General features: G+C 38.7%; 1 protein-coding gene across 1 annotated transcript in view; it reads left to right on the forward strand.

The window, feature by feature from the left end:
* The first annotated feature begins 1,501 nt into the window (after positions 1-1,501).
* LOC135028780 (C-reactive protein-like) overlaps positions 1,502-19,896 on the forward strand; it is a 32,794-nt gene continuing 14,399 nt past the window's right edge. The window contains exons 1-2 of the mRNA XM_063953805.1: positions 1,502-1,551; positions 7,432-7,515. Of these exons, the coding sequence (XP_063809875.1) occupies positions 7,452-7,515 (64 nt within the window). The 5' untranslated portion in view covers positions 1,502-1,551; positions 7,432-7,451. The remainder of the gene's footprint in view (positions 1,552-7,431; positions 7,516-19,896) is intronic.

The raw sequence follows: 19,896 nt of genomic DNA on the forward strand, positions 1-19,896 counted from the left end.
TCATTAAGAACGTGATATCCCGTAAGAGCCTCCATCTAAGAATGCCAAAATTGTTTTCTTACAAATATTATAAATGCCCGCTCTAATATATATTGCAGACGCCAGGCGCATCTTATTACCATATCCCATGAATGGGCGATATACATCGCAAAACACTGCATCCCATAAGAGAAAACAATACACCCACACATTATCTGCATTCCAAAGCTCATTGATGTATATATTTGTTATTAAAAGGATATGGATTCAATATATATTACAAAGTACAGTATACCTATAGTTACATGGTTACACTCACACAGTAAGCAGTTAAAACATACAGTTACATACAATTACATGCCAGCATACAATACCATTCCCTCAATGTATCTTATATCTCTCTCTCTGTAAAGTAATGCTGGGACTCCATCTTCCTCTGAGATCAAAACAGGAACTAACTTCCTCTGTGTTTAGCAATGTGTTATTTAGTTTCTGGGGGAGGGATTCACGATGAGTCACCAATCCCTTTGTATATGGTAATCAGATTCAGCCCTGAAGACATCCAAAGGGCTGGCCTGAGTTTCCTGTCCACTGTCCTAATAACAGTGATTTTAGCTTTTATACATTCAATCATAACTATCCGCTGCAATGTCCCACAACTTCACAACAACCATCAAATGAATCTACACATCAATCTGGTTGCTTCAATAGTAAACATGACCAGTCCATCTGGTTTCGTTCAAATAATACACATACATAACACCACTCCATCATATACAATTCTAAATCATCTTAATGTCTGGCGCTTGATACCACCAGAATTATGTACTACATGAAATAAGTGTCGAATCCATCTCTGTGGCATGTCCGTGTAAATGCGTATGTTACCATATATTGCTGTGCTCGCTGCGCGTATTTGCAAGTATAGCGACTTATATGTGTGTAGTTTGTATGTTCTCTTTAGGTAATATTTTTGACTTCGACAGCACCGACTTCTTCAATAAGCAACTGGGCTGTTTCTAGTGTTAAAGCAGAGAAGATCACTGGTTATAGGGGGAGGATTTTCAAATGTCTGCGGGTGTGGTTATGCCCCGTGGGAGAATATCACGAACCGCTTTACATGGTGCAACCTCTTGCTGAATAGCGGGCACAGCTGTGCCACCCTGATCATAATAATTCCTGGCCAGGCTGCCAAAGCAAGGGTGCATTGTACCTGCTTCTGACCTCCTAACAACCCCCAGACGCCCCCCAACCCCCCGAGCTATTATTCAGAAACTCAGGGAAAGATTAATAGGAAATAACAAAGTGGGAAGAATGTGCCACGGTGGCTGTTTCTTTGTGCACGCAGTACTCACTGTAATCTGAAAGGAATTAGATATATAGGGCACATCCGTAGTATCACAATTATATTGTAATCAGCAGTGTAATGGCAGGAATTACCTTTCCTATAACGCCCAGGAAATGGGGCGTCACTGGGTCTGTATAAGGTGACCCCAGTATCATGCATGCACAGATACAAGGAAACAGTGACAGGAGCGGACCGAAAATACAGCTTCATAGAACATATCAGAGGTAACAACTCTTCATTTAATGAAATCAGTGTTATAGACAGTCACCGGCATCGAGCTCTCTCCTTACCTCCACCTCAGTCCTACACAATGATACACAGGGGCCCATTTATCAATGGGTGAGAAAACTCGCTGCGTATAATAAATGGTGCCCCAGCCAATTAGCTCCAAACTGTAATGTGTTTGAAAAATGACAGTTGGGAGCTGATTGTCTGGAGCACAATTTATCCTAAGCAACAAGTTTTAGCATTCACGATAAGTCTTATCACTCATTGATAAATGGGCCCCACAGTATGGCAGTGATAGTGACTGGGACACCTGGATGTGTACAAGTGAGGTACTTAGAAATCCATTATGAAGAGATGGTCTAAGAATACCGACGCTGGTATACCGACACTGCTCGGAATACAGGGGGAGGGTTAGGCTGCAAGGACGGATGGTTAGTGTTAGGTACCACTGGGGCTATGGAAGCCTTGTAGGTCAGAGCTTCCCAAACTGTGCGCTGGCCATGTGCCAGAGGTGTAAGGAGAGTGGGGCGAGCACCTTGGGAGGCCCGGCAGTGGGGAGTGCCACCGGCTGGGCAGTGTACCTCCCTAGCTCTACCTCCCCTGCAACCTGGACTGTTGGGGTGCCTTGAGGACCGCGTTTGGGAACCTCTGCTCTAGTCACTGACTGACCCTTCACTGGGTAAGTGGGCGGCATGACGGAGGGGACTGCACCGCACACTCTCTGTGCAGCCTGGCCTTCCTGCATGTTGATGATCCGCACCACTGTGGGGAGAAGAAGGACCTTGGCTGTGATCATGGTAATGAGGCCATGACTGCTGCAGCATGGCTCTGCTCCAAGGTAAGTACCTGTGTCCAGAGCCGGATTAAGGGGGGGGCCCAGGGGTAAGTACCCCGGGCCCTCCTCTTTACAAGGGCCCCCCACCACCCGCCACAGATCGGACCTCCGATCTGCGGCGCTGCGCTCCCAGCGGCTCACTGTTGGTTGCCCTGGCAACCTAACAGCAGTGGCAGTGGCGCCGGCGCCTCACAGAAGTACAGGACAGCTGAGCGACGGCTCAGCTGTCCAATGGTGTGTGAAGGCACTGTGCTTCCAGCGGCTCCCTATAGGTTGCCCTGGCAACCTAATAGCAGCAGCAGCAGCAGCAGCGTGGAGGAGCGTGGAGGATCGCGCTCTCACTCTCCTGTGTCTCACTCTCATGGGTCACAAGAAAAAAAAGTAAGCTGTCTGTATTTTTTTTTCTATCATGTTGATAAATAGGAATTTTTGGCTCTATGTCATGTTGCCATTATATGTTTGTATGTATGTGTAAAGTGTGTGTGTGTGTGTGTGTGTGTATATATATATATACACACACACATACATACAATATATATATATATATATATTTATATATACATACAGTATATATATATATATATATATATATATATATGTGTTGGGTAAGTGCGACCGGTCACCATACTGACACCAGGATCCCGGCTTGGAGATGGCTGGGGGGGATGGCGAGCGCAACGTAGCCCCTTGCGGCCTTGCTGCGCTCGCCACACTGCGGGCTTGGTGGTCAGCTGTGCTCACCACAGGTTCTATTCCCACTCTATGGCTGTCCTGGACACCCACGAGTGGGAATAGTCCCTGTTAGTCGGCATGCCGACTATCGGGATTGTTAGGGGGCGGGATCCCGGCGTAGGTATTGTGACCAGTGGTCTCCTGACCACCGGTAACATAACTACATCCCATGTGTATATGTATGTATATATATATGTATATATATACAGGTTGAGTCTCCCTTATCCAAAATGCTTGGGACCAGAGGTATTTTGGATATCGGATTTTTCCGTATTTTGGAATAATTGCATACCATAATGAGATATCATGGCGCTAGGACCCTAGTCTAAGCACAGAATGCATTTATGTTACATATACACCTTATACACACAGCCTGAAGGTCATTTTAGCCATTATTTTTTATAAGTTTGTGCATTAAACAAAGTGTGTCTACATTCACACAATTCATTTATGTTCCATATACACCTTATACACACAGCCTGAAGGTCATTTAATACAATCTTTTTAATAACTTTGTGTATTAAACAAAGTTTGTGTACATTGAGCCATCAAAAAACAAAGTTTTCACTATCTCACTCTCACTTAAAAAAGTCCGTATTTCGGAATATTCCGTATTTCGGAATATTTGGATATGGGATACTCAACCTGTATATACATACATACACCTATAGATATATAAAATTTAGGGGCCCCGCAGTTTGAAGTGCCCCGGGCCCCCCATAGTCTTAATCCAGCTCTGCCTGTGTCACTGTAATTACTATGTGTTGTATAATTTAGGGATGTGTATTTCATCCTCTCTCATGTGTCTGTGATGTCAGCAGGATCCCCCTGGTGTACTGAATGTGCGTGGAGCCAACTTCCCCCCTGCTATGTGCATACGGATTACCATCGGCCATCGATGATTCAAAATCATCAATGGTTTATGGCCAATGTAGAATACTTTTGCCATCGATGGAGGAGAACAAGATGTTTTTCCCTCCATCGATGGAAAGGTATAACCAAATATAAATATTAAAGGTTCCCAAACGCGGTCCTCAGGGCACCCCAACAGTCCAGGGTTCAGGTATATCCATGGCTCAGCACAGATGGTTAAATCAAATTGACTAAGGTGCTAAATAAGTCACCTGTGGACAAGCATGGATACATTTAAAACAAGGACCGTTGGGGTGCCTTGAGTACCGCATTTGGGAAACTCTGATATATATATTTTTATGTGTGGTGCCGAGACACTGAGCATAGCCCCGCCCAACACATGAGAAGCCCCACCCCTGTATTCTGATTGGCCCATGGGCCAGTCAGTGATCAAACAGGGATGGCCATCGATAGTGGGAACCATTGATGGTTATCCACTGCACAGTTGGCAGTACTACTACTGTGTTGAGTAAAGTGAATATTGGGCACTATTAATAGTGTGGTATGTGTATACTGGGCACTAGTACTGTGCGCTGTAACGTGAATATTGGGCACTATTAATAGTGTGGTATGTGTATACTGGGCACTAGTACTGTGTGGTGTAAAGTGAATTTTGGGCACTATTAATAGTGTGGTATGTGTATACTGGGCACTAGTACTGTGTGGTGTAACGTGAATATTGGGCACTATTAATAGTGTGGTATGTGTATACTGGGCACTAGTACTGTGTGGTGTAACGTGAATATTGGGCACTATTAATAGTGTGGTATGTGTATACTGGGCACTAGTACTGTGTGGTGTAACGTGAATATTGGGCACTATTAATAGTGTGGTATGTGTATACTGGGCACTAGTACTGTGTGGTATAACGTGAATTTTGGGCACTATTAATAGTGTGGTATGTGTATACTGGGCACTAGTACTGTGTGGTGTAACGTGAATATTGGGCACTATTAATAGTGTGGTATGTGTATACTGGGCACTAGTACTGTGTGGTATAACGTGAATTTTGGGCACTAATAATAGTGTGGTATGTGTATACTGGGCACTAGTACTGTGTGGTGTAACGTGAATATTGGGCACTATTAATAGTGTGGTATGTGTATACTGGGCACTAGTACTGTGTGGTGTAACATGAATATTGGGCACTATTAATAGTGTGGTATGTGTATACTGGGCACTAGTACTGTGTGGTATAATGTGAATTTTGGGCACTATTAATAGTGTGGTATGTGTATACTGGGCACTAGTACTGTGTGGTGTAACGTGAATATTGGGCACTATTAATAGTGTGGTATGTGTATACTGGGCACTAGTACTGTGTGGTGTAACGTGAATATTGGGCACTATTAATAGTGTGGTATGTGTATACTGGGCACTAGTACTGTGTGGTGTAACGTGAATATTGGGCACTATTAATAGTGTGGTATGTGTATACTGGGCACTAGTACTGTGTGGTGTAACGTGAATATTGGGCACTATTAATAGTGTGGTATGTGTATACTGGGCACTAGTACTGTGTGGTATAACGTGAATTTTGGGCACTATTAATAGTGTGGTATGTGTATACTGGGCACTAGTACTGTGTGGTGTAACGTGAATATTGGGCACTATTAATAGTGTGGTATGTGTATACTGGGCACTAGTACTGTGTGGTGTAACATGAATATTGGGCACTATTAATAGTGTGGTATGTGTATACTGGGCACTAGTACTGTGTGGCGTAACGTGAATATTGGGCACTATTAATAGTGTGGTATGTGCATACTGGGCACTAGTACTGTGTGGTGTAACGTGAATATTGGGCACTATTAATAGTGTGGTATGTGTATACTGAGCACTAGTACTGTGTGGTGTAACGTGAATTTTGGCAACTATTAATAGTGTGGCATGTGTATAATGGGCATTAGTACTGTGTGGTGTAACGTGAATTTTGGAAACTGTGTGGTATAATGTGAATTGGGGGCAATTTTTTTACAGTACACATAATGTAACATGAATCTGACTCTTTCAATGTATTTTATGTGAATCATGGGGTACACTAACCTAACATACGTAAACTCATAATATTACCTAAGTAAACAAACATGTATCTGTGTGCATGTGTGTATGTGTGTGTGTGTGTGTGTGCGCGTGTGCGTGCGTGTGCGTGTGTTTATCTTCTGTGATTGGCTGCTGCATCCAAAGACATTGGATCTTCTGCATGACCATCAGGCATCTGAGTAACCCTCAGAATATTCAGGTGATAAGTGTCACATGTGTTACACACTTACATTGTACCTCAGTATGTATGAAAGCAGATAATGTAGAGAATCTTGCGTTTCTCCGGGTATACTGTAAATATCTAATGATGGAAATCATGCAGATGTTACTAAAAGAACAATAAGAACACCAGTCTGCTGATATGTGTATTATGCAGTGGCGGCTTCCATGCCGGTCTGTCTTAGCGCCATTTAATGATGGGCCATTACCTATAGGCCAGTGCTCTGGACTTGTCACCAGGATAAAAGCTGCCAGCCAGTCCCCTGTCCATTATCCGTACTGGGAAACACTGCACCTATGTACAGAATGTATAGTATTGTAGGTGATGTATGTCTCTATCAGTGGGAATGATACAATGTGTTTAGACATCTTTGTGGCTGTCTCTGCACAGTTGCTGTAAAATCTTCATTACATCACTTTCTATACAACAGCTGCAGCATGGCGTACATTAATGTATGGGCAGAATTGTATCCTCTGTGCCCCCAGCTTCCAGGTTATGAAAGATAACTCCTGCTCTGAATTAGTGGATAACAGAGAGCAGTAGCTCACAGTATGATACATAGCAAAGCCCAAGTTCTGATAAAGTATGAAAATGGGTTAAACACATGCAAATTATTATACTTTTGTGATACAGATAACGATGATAATGATTATACTTTTGTGATACAGATAACGAGGATAATGATTATACTTTTGTGATACAGATAATGATGATAATGATTACACTTTTGTGATACAGATAATGAGGATAATGATTATACTTTTGTGATACGGATAACGAGGATAATGATTATACTTTTGTGATACGGATAACGATACACTCATCTGTCGGGATATTCTAAATACATTTTCATATGACTTTAAGGAGGAGATTTAGCAATTATTGGAGAGAGATAAAGTGCCAACCAATCAGCTTCTCGCTGTCATTTTACAGGCTGTTCTAGAAAAATGACACAAGCTGATTGGTTGCTATGAGCAACTTCTCTACCTTATTTCTCTCCAAAATGTGATACGTCTCCCCCGTGTATGTTATATTAACAACATCTACCCATGGAAAAACAAGTTATACATTAAGATGCAGCATTAAGAACGTATTGCACAGTAATCTGATTGGCCGTGTATTGTGTACTTCCAGGGGCAGATCCCAGGGCCACTATGAAAGGAATGGGTATCCCTGTACTGGGCATTGTATTCCTCACCGTATCTCTGGCACAGGAAGGTAAGAAACATACAGTATGGCATATAGAGTATGGGACCACAACACCGGAAATGGTGTCATACAGCGTCCCCACAGGGCAGAGCGTGCGCATACCCACAGGGCAGGTAAATAAGTGCAGATGGATCACTAATAGGAGCACCCAGCACAGTAACAGGGGGGCAACCTGTCTGTCCAGGCCCACCCACTCATCTAGGGATCAGGTCCCAGACTGTACACTTGAGTCATTCATTATACATATGTTACATTATACTGCACAGGACTATGGTGTAATCTCTACACTGTATTATACATTATACATATGTTACATTATACTGCACAGGACTATGGTGTAATCTCTACACTGTATTATACATTATACATATGTTACATTATACTGCACAGGACTATGGTGTATTCTCTACAGTGCATTATACATTATACATATGTTACATTATACTGCACAGGACTATGGTGTATTCTCTACAGTGCATTATACATTATACACATGTTACATTATACTGCACAGGATTATGGTGTATTCTCTACAGTGCATTATACATTATACATATGTTACATTATACTGTACAGGACTATGGTGTATTCTCTACAGTGCATTATACATTATACATATGTTACATTATACTGTACAGGACTGTGGTGTATTCTCTACAGTGCATTATACATTATACATATGTTACCTTATACTGCACAGGACTATGGTGTATTCTCTACAGTGCATTATACATTATACATATGTTACATTATACTGCACAGGACTATGGTGTATTCTCTACAGTGCATTATACATTATACATATGTTACTTTATACTGTACAGGACTATGGTGTATTCTCTACAGTGCATTATACATTATACATATGTTACATTATACTGCATAGGACTATGGTGTATTCTCTACAGTGCATTATACATTATACATATGTTACATTATACTGCACAGGACTATGGTGTATTCTCTACAGTGCATTATACATTATACATATGTTACATTATACTGCACAAGACTGTGGTGTATTCTCTACAGTGCATTATACATTATACATATGTTACATTATACTGCACAGGACTATGGTGTATTCTCTACAGTGCATTATACATTACACATATGTTACATTATACTGCACAGGACTATGGTGTATTCTCTACAGTGCATTATACATTATACATATGTTACATTATACTGCACAGGACTATGGTGTATTCTCTACAGTGCAATATAAATTATATATATGTTACATTATACTGCACAGGACTGTGGTGTATTCTCTACAGTGCATTATACATTATACATGTTATATTATACTGCACAGGACTGGGGTGTATTCTCTACAGTGCATTATACATTATACATATGTTACATTATACTGCACAGGACTGTGGTGTATTCTCTACAGTGCATTATACATTATACATATGTTACATTATACTGCACAGGACTATGGTGTATTCTCTACAGTGCATTATACATTATACATATGTTACATTATACTGCACAGGACTATGGTGTATTCTCTTCAGTGCATTATACATTATACATATGTTACATTATACTGCACAGGACTATGGTGTTTTCTCTGCATTGCATTATACATATGTTACATTATACTGCACAGGACTATGGTGTATTCTCTACAGTGCAATATAAATTATATATATGTTACATTATACTGCACAGGACTATGGTGTAATCTCTACACTGTATTATACATTATACATATGTTACATTATACTGCACAGGACTATGGTGTATTCTCTACAGTGCATTACACATTATACATATGTTACATTATGCTGCACAGGACTATGGTGTATTCTCTACAGTGCATTATACATTATACATACGTTACATTATACTGCACATAACTATGGTGTATTCTCTACAGTGCATTATACATTATACATACGTTACATTATACTGCACATGACTATGGTGTGTTCTCTACAGGGCATTATACATTATACATATGTTACATTATACTGCACAGGAATATGGTGTATTCTCTACAGTGCATTATACATTATACATATGTTACATTATACTGCACAGGACTATGGTATATTCTCTACAGTGCATTATACATTATACATACGTTACATTATACTGCACAGGACTATGGTGTATTCTCTGCAGTACATTATACATATGTTACATTATACTGCACAGGACTATGGTGTAGTCTCTACCGTGCATTATACATTATACATACGTTACATTATACTGCACAGGACTATGGTGTATTCTCTACAGTGCATTATACATTATACATACGTTACATTATACTGCACAGGACTATGGTGTAGTCTCTACCGTGCATTATACATTATACATATGTTACATTATACTGCACAGGACTATGGTGCATTCTCTACAGTGTATTATACATTATACATATGTTACATTATACTGCACAGGACTATGGTGTATTCTCTACAGTGCATTATACATTATACATATGTTACATTATATTGCACAGGACTATGGTGTATTCTCTACAATGCATTACACATTATATATATGTTACATTATACTGCACAGGACTATGGTGTATTTTTTACAGTGTATTATACATTATACATATGTTACATTATACTGCACAGGACTATGGGGTATTCTCTACAGTGCATTATACATTATACATATGTTACATTATACTGCACAGGACTATGGTGTATTCTCTACAGTGCATTATACATTATACATATGTTACATATTACTGCACAGGACTATGGTGTATTCTCTACAGTACATTATACATTATACATATGTTACATTATACTGCACAGGACTATGGTGTAATCTCTACACTTTATTATACATTATGCATATGTTACATTATACTGAACAGGACTATGGTGTAGTCTCTACAGTGCATTATACATTATACATATGTTACATTATACTGCACAGGACTATGGTGTAATCTCTACACTGTATTATACATTATACATATGTTACATTATACTGCACAGGACTATGGTGTATTCTCTACAGTGCATTATACATTATACATATGTTACATTATACTGCACAGGACTATGGTGTACTTTCTAAAGTGCATTATACATTATACATATGTTACATTATACTGCACAGGACTATGGTGTATTCTCTACAGTGCATTATACATTATACATACGTTACATTATACTGCACATGACCATGGTGTGTTCTCTACAGGGCATTATACATTATACATATGTTACATTATACTGCACAGGACTATTGTGTAATCTCTACACTGTATTATACATTATACATATGTTACATTATACTGCACAGGACTATGGGGTATTCTCTACACTGTATTATACATTATACATATGTTACATTATACTGCACAGGACTATGGTGTAATCTCTACACTGTATTATACATTATACATATGTTACATTATACTGCACAGGACTATGGTGTATTCTCTACAGTGCATTACACATTATACATATGTTACATTATACTGCACAGTACTATGGTGTATTCTCTACAGTGCATTACATATTATACATATGTTACATTATACTGCACAGGACTATGGTGTATTCTCTACAGTGCATTATACATTATACATATGTTACATTATACTGCACAGGACTATGGTGTATTCTCTACAGTGCATTATACATTATACATACGTTACATTATACTGCACAGGACTATGGTGTAGTCTCTACCATGCATTATACATTTTACATACGTTACATTATACTGCACAGGACTATGGGGTATTCTCTACAATGCATTATACATTATACATATGTTACATTATACTGCACAGGACTATGGTGTAGTCTCTACCGTGCATTATACATTATACATACGTTACATTATACTGCACAGGACTATAGGGTATTCTCTACAGTGCATTATACATTATACATATGTTACATTATATTGCACAGGACTATGGTGTATTCTCTACAATGCATTACACATTATATATATGTTACATTATACTGCACAGGACTATGGTGTATTCTTTACAGTGTATTATACATTATACATATGTTACATTATACTGCACAGGACTATGGGGTATTCTCTACAGTGCATTATACATTATACATATGTTACATTATACTGCACAGGACTATGGTGTATTCTCTACAGTGCATTATACATTATACATATGTTACATATTACTGCACAGGACTATGGTGTATTCTTTACAGTACATTATACATTATACATATGTTACATTATACTGCACAGGACTATGGTGTAATCTCTACACTTTATTATGCATTATACATATGTTACATTATACTGAACAGGACTATGGTGTAGTCTCTACGGTGCATTATACATTATACATATGTTACATTATACTGCACAGGACTATGGTGTAATCTCTACACTGTATTATACATTATACATATGTTACATTATACTGCACAGGACTATGGTGTATTCTCTACAGTGCATTATACATTATACATACGTTACATTATACTGCACATGACTATGGTGTATTCTCTAGAGTGCATTACATATTATACATATGTTACATTATACTGCACAGTACTATGGTGTATTCTTCACAGTGTATAATACATTATACATATGTTACATTATACTGCACAGGACTATGGGGTATTCTCTACAGTGCATTATACATTATACATATGTTACATTTACTGCACAGGACTATGGTGTATTCTCTACAGTGCATTATACATTATAAATATGTTACATATTGCTGCACAGGACTATGGTGTATTCTCTACAGTACATTATACATTATACATATGTTACATTATACTGCACAGGACTATGGTGTATTCTCTACAGTGTATTATACATTATACATATGTTACATTATATTGCACAGGGCTATGATGTAGTCTCTACAGTGCATTATACATTATACATATGTTACATTATACTGCACAGGACTATGGTGTATTCTCTACAGTGCATTATACATTATACATACGTTACATTATACTGCACAGGACTATGGTGTAGTCTCTACCGTGCATTATACATTATACATACTTTACATTATACTGCACAGGACTATGGGGTATTCTCTACAATGCATTATACATTATACATATGTTACATTATACTGCACAGGACTATGGTGTTTTCTCTGCAGTACATTATACATATGTTACATTATACTGCACAGGAATATGGTGTATTATCTACAGTGCATTATACATTATACATATGTTACATATTACTGCACAGGACTATGGTGTATTCTCTACAGTACATTATACATTATACATATGTTACATTATACTGCACAGGACTATGGTGTAATCTCTACACTTTATTATACATTATACATATGTTACATTATACTGCACAGGACTATGGTGTAGTCTCTACAGTACATTATACATATGTTACATTATACTGCACAGGACTATGGTGTAATCTCTACACTGTATTATACATTATACATATGTTACATTAAACTGCACAGGACTATGGTGTATTCTCTACAGTGCATTATACATTATACATATGTTACATTATACTGCACAGGACTATGGTGTATTCTCTACAGTGCATTACACATTATACATATGTTACATTATACTGCACAGGACTATGGTGTATTCTCTACAGTGCATTACATATTATACATATGTTACATTATACTGCACAAGACTATGGTGTATTTTCTAAAGTGCATTATACATTATACATATGTTGCATTATACTGCACAGGACTATGGTGTATTCTCTACAGTGCATTATACATTATACATACGTTACATTATACTGCACATGACTATGGTGTGTTCTCTACAGGGCATTATAAATTATACATATGTTACAATATACTGCACAGGAATATGGTGTATTCTCTACAGTGCATTATACAGTATACATATGTTACATTATACTGCACAGGACTATGGTGTATTCTCTACAGTGCATTATACATTATACATACGTTACATTATACTGCACAGGACTATGGTGTAGTCTCTATCGTGCATTATACATTTTACATACGTTACATTATACTGCACAGGACTATGGGGTATTCTCTACAATGCATTATACATTATACATATGTTACATTATACTGCACAGGACTATGGTGTATTCTCTGCAGTACATTATACATATGTTACATTATACTGCACAGGACTATGGTGTAGTCTCTACCGTGCATTATACATTATACATACGTTACATTATACTGCACAGGACTATGGGGTATTCTCTACAGTGCATTATACATTATACATATGTTACATTATACTGCACAGGACTATGGTGTATTCTTTACAGTGTATTATACATTATACATATGTTACATTATACTGCACAGGACTATGGGGTATTCTCTACAGTGCATTATACATTATACATATGTTACATTATACTGCACAGGACTATGGTATTTTCTCTACAGTGCATTATACATTATACATATGTTACATATTACTGCACAGGACTATGGTGTATTCTCTACAGTACATTATACATTATACATATGTTACATTATACTGCACAGGACTATGGTGTAATCTCTACACTTTATTATACATTATACATATGTTACATTATACTGAACAGGACTATGGTGTAGTCTCTACAGTGCATTATACATTATACATATGTTACATTATACTGCACAGGACTGGTGTAATCTCTACACTGTATTATACATTATACATATGTTACATTATACTGCACAGGACTATGGTGTATTCTCTACAGTGCATTATACATTATACATACGTTACATTATACTGCACAGGACTATGGGGTATTCTCTACAGTGCATTATACATTATACATATGTTACATTATACTGCACAGGACTATGGTGTATTCTCTACAGTGCATTACACATTATACATATGTTACATTATACTGCACAGTACTATGGTGTATTCTTCACAGTGTATAATACAATATACATATGTTACATTATACTGCACAGGACTATGGGGTATTCTCTACAGTGCATTACACATTATACATATGTTACATTATACTGCACAGTACTATGGTGTATTCTTCACAGTGTATAATACAATATACATATGTTACATTATACTGCACAGGACTATGGGGTATACTCTACAGTGCATTATACATTATACATATGTTACATTTACTGCACAGGACTATGGTGTATTCTCTACAGTGCATTATACATTATAAATATGTTACATATTACTGCACAGGACTATGGTGTATTATCTACAGTACATTATACATTATACATATGTTACATTATACTGCACAGGACTATGGTGTATTCTCTACAGTGTATTATACATTATACATATGTTACATTATATTGCACAGGGCTATGATGTAGTCTCTACAGTGCATTATACATTATACATATGTTACATTATACTGCACAGGACTATGGTGTATTCTCTACAGTGCATTATACATTATACATACGTTACATTATACTGCACAGGACTATGGTGTAGTCTCTACCGTGTATTATACATTATACATACTTTACATTATACTGCACAGGACTATGGGGTATTCTCTACAATGCATTATACATTATACATATGTTACATTATACTGCACAGGACTATGGTGTATTCTCTGCAGTACATTATACATATGTTACATAATACTGCACAGGACTATGGTGTATTCTCTACAGTGTATTATACATTATACATATGTTACATTATATTGCACAGGGCTATGATGTAGTCTCTACAGTGCATTATACATTATACATATGTTACATTATACTGCACAGGACTATGGTGTATTCTCTACAGTGCATTATACATTATACATACGTTACATTATACTGCACAGGACTATGGTGTAGTCTCTACCGTGCATTATACATTATACATACTTTACATTATACTGCACAGGACTATGGGGTATTCTCTACAATGCATTATACATTATACATATGTTACATTATACTGCACAGGACTATGGTGTATTCTCTACAGTGCATTATACATTATACATATGTTACATTATATTGCACAGGACTATGGTGTATTCTCTACAATGCATTACACATTATATATATGTTACATTATACTGCACAGGACTATGGTGTATTCTTTACAGTGTATTATACATTATACATATGTTACATTATACTGCACAGGACTATGGGGTATTCTCTACAGTGCATTATACATTATACATATGTTACATTATACTGCACAGGACTATGGGGTATTCTCTACAGTGTATTATACATTATACATATGTTACATTATATTGCACAGGGCTATGATGTTGTCTCTACAGTGCATTATACATTATACATATGTTACATTATACTGCACAGGACTATGGTGTATTCTTTACAGTGTATTATACATTATACATATGTTACATTATACTGCACAGGACTATGGGGTATTATCTACAGTGCATTATACATTATACATATGTTACATTATACTGCACAGGACTATGGGGTATTTTCTACAGTGCATTATACATTATACATATGTTACATTATACTGCACAGGACTATGGTGTATTCTCTACAGTGCATTATACATTATACATATGTTACATATTACTGCACAGGACTATGGTGTATTCTCTACAGTACATTATACATTATACATATGTTACATTATACTGCACAGGACTATGGTGTATTCTCTACAGTGTATTATACATTATACATATGTTACATTATATTGCACAGGGCTATGATGTAGTCTCTACAGTGCCTTATACATTATACATATGTTACATTATACTGCACAGGACTATGGTGTATTCTCTACAGTGCATTATACATTATACATACGTTACATTATACTGCACAGGACTATGGTGTGTTCTCTACAGTGCATTATACATTATACATATGTTACATTATACTGCACAGGACTATGGTGTATTCTCTACAGTGCATTATACATTATACATATGTTACGTTTTACTGCACAGGACTATGGTGTATTCTCTACAGTGCATTATACATTATACATACGTTACATTATACTGCACAGGACTATGGAGTAGTCTCTACAGTGCATTATACATTATACATACGTTACATTATACTGCACAGGACTATGGTGCAGTCCAGCGGTTCCCAAACTTTTTTGAATCACTGCGCCCTAGAGCATCAGATTGTATTCACGGAGCCCCTAGGCCAAAAGTTTCTTAGAGAGAAATTAAGAAAAAATCTTAAATTAAGTAAATTGTGTTTATATGTCATCCTTAGGTTCAATTCTGCGATGAGGGAGAAGATTCGCTTCTGTATAGTCATATATGTTATGATTGACAGCCGCAAGCGCTCGTTTTGTCTATTACATTAACCATAAATAATTGGAATTGGTCCTGGACCACCAACCCGTCACCATAGGTAACAACAAGAGATCAGGAAATAGTTCCTACTAATTCCCAAAAGTGCGTAATACCATCTGTTCACTATACTCACATGTACATCCATAAAGTTGCCTGTGTATATATATATATATATATATATATATATATATATACACTGCTCAAAAAAATAAAGGGAACACTAAAATAACACATACTAGATCTGAATGAATGAAATATTCTTATTAAATACTTTGTTCTTTACATAGTTGAACGTGCTGACAACAAAATCACACAAAAATTATCAATGGAAATCAAATTTATTAACCCATAGAGGTCTGGATTTGGAGTCACCCTCAATATTAAAGTGGAAAAACACACTACAGGCTGATCCAACTTTGATGTAATGTCCTTAAAACAAGTCAAAATGAGGATCAGTAGTGTTTGTGGCCTCTACGTGCCTGTATGGCCTCCCTAAAATGCCTGGGCATGCTCCTGATAAGGTGGCGGATGGTCTCCTGAGGGATCTCCTCCCAGACCTGGACTAAAGCATCCACCAACTCCTGAACAGTCTGTGGTGCAACGTGGCTTTGGTGGATGGAGCGAGACATGATGTCCCAGATGTGCTCAATTGGATTCAGGTCTGGGGAACGGGCGGGCCAGTCCATAGCATCAATGCCTTCGTCTTGCAGGAACTGCTGACACACTCCAGCCACATGTGGTCTAGCATTGTCTTGCATTAGGAGGAAACAGGGACAACCGCACCAGCATATGGTCTCACAAGGGTCTGAGGATCTCATCTTGGTACCTAATGGCAGTCAGGCTACCTCTGGTGAGCACATGGAGGACTGTGCGCCCCTCAAAGAAATGCCACCGCACACCATTACTGACCCACTGCCAAACCGGTCATGCTGGAGGATGTTGCAGGCAGCAGAATGTTCTCCTTGGCGTCTCCAGACTCTGTCTTGTTTGTCACATGTGCTCAGTGAGAACCTGTTTCATCTGTGAAGAGCACAGGGCGCCAGTGGTGAATTTGCCAATCTTGGTGTTCTCTGGCAAATGCCAAACGTCCTGCACGGTTTTGGGCTGTAAGCACAACCCCCACCTGTGGACGTCGGGCCCTCATACCACCCTCATGGAGTCTGTTTCTGATCGTTTGAGTAGACACATGCACATTTGTGGGTTGCTGGAGGTCATTTTGCAGGGCTCTGGCAGTGTTCCTCTTGTTCTTCCTTGCACAAAGGCGGAGGTAGCGGTCCTGCTGCTGGGTTGTTGCCCTCCTACGGCCTCCTCCACGTCTCCTAATGTACTGGCCTGTCTCCTGGTAGCGCCTTCATGCTCTGGACACTATGCTAACACACACAGCAAACCTTCTTGCCACAGCTCGCATTGATGTGCCATCCTGGATGAGCTGCACTACCTGAGCCACTTGTGTGGGATGTAGGGAGGTCATACAGGCACGTGGAGGCCACACACACTACTGAGCCTCATTTTGACTTGTTTTAAGGACATTACAATAAAGTTGGATCAGCCTGTAGTGTGTTTTTCCACTTTAATATTGAGGGTGACTCCAAATCCAGACCTCCATGGGTTAATACATTTGATTTCCATTGATAATGTTTGTGTGATTTTGTTGTCAGCACATTTAACTATGTAAAGAACAAAGTATTTAATAAGAATATTTCATTCATTCAAATCTAGGATGTGTTATTTTAGTGTTTATTTTTTTGAGCAGTGTATATACATATATATATATATATATAGTATTCCAGACGGCAACGGCACTCAGAGAACTTGAGAAGGTGAAAAAGTTTAATTCAGGTCATTAACGTTTCGGGGTCGCAAACCCCGTCCTCAGAATGAACACATTACTGTGTTCATTCTGAGGACGGGGTTTGCGACCCCGAAACGTTAATGACCTGAATTAAACTTTTTCACCTTCTCAAGTTCTCTGAGTGCCGTTGCCGTCTGGAATACTATTGCATTGCTATAACTGGCACCGGAGCAAGTTGGTCGTTTGGATTTGAGTGCCGGCCGTCTCTGGAAGTATATATATATATATATATATATATATATATATATATACATAAAGTGACATTCACAATTACTTCCAATAGAAATCCTGCCATCTAGTGGTGATAATTAAGAATGCAAACAGAAAAGTAATTCCTGTGTATGAATTAGAGAAGTGCGGCGGGCCCTTTTCGTGTTTTGTGTTTTGGTTTTGGATCTGGATCCTTGCACGTATTTTGGATCTGGATTGGTTTTGCCAAAACCACCATGATTTTTGAACCCCCCCCCCACACACACAAAAACAGCTAAAATCACAGAATTTGGGGGTATTTTGATCCTACGGTATTATTAACCTCAATAACATGCATTTCCACTAATTTCCAGTCTATTCCGAACACCTCACACCTCACAATATTGTTTTTAGGCTAATAGGTTGCACCAAGGTCGCTGGATGACTAAGCTAAGCGACAGAAGTGGGCGGCACAAACACCTGGCCCATCTAGGAACGGCAGCACAGGACACCACCACTGGACTGATGCAGCACAACACTGCACCACTAGACTGGACATATACAGCAGCACCACTGGAATTATGGCAGCACAGGACACCACCACTGGACTTATGGAAGCACAGGACACCACCACTGGACTTATGGCAGCACAGAACACCACCACTGGACTTATGGCAGCACAGAACACCACCACTGGACTTATGGCAGCACAGAACACCACCACTGGACTTATGGCAGCACAGAACACCACCACTGGACTTATGGCAGCACAGGACACCACCACTGGACTGGACATATACAGCAGCACCACTGGAATTATGGCAGCACAGAACACCACCACTGGACTTATGGCAGCACAGGACACCACCACTGGACTTATGGCAGCACAGGACACCACCACTGGACTTATGGCAGCACAGGACACCACCACTGGACTGACGCAGCACAACACAGCACCACTGGACTGGACTTATACAGCACCACTCGACTTATGGCAGCACAGGACACCACCACTGGACTTATGGCAGCACAGGACACCACCACTGGACTGGACATATACAGCAGCACCACTGGAATTATGGCAGCAC

This window comes from Pseudophryne corroboree, chromosome 1 (assembly GCF_028390025.1).
Source record: "Pseudophryne corroboree isolate aPseCor3 chromosome 1, aPseCor3.hap2, whole genome shotgun sequence".
Lineage (NCBI taxonomy): Eukaryota > Metazoa > Chordata > Amphibia > Anura > Myobatrachidae > Pseudophryne > Pseudophryne corroboree.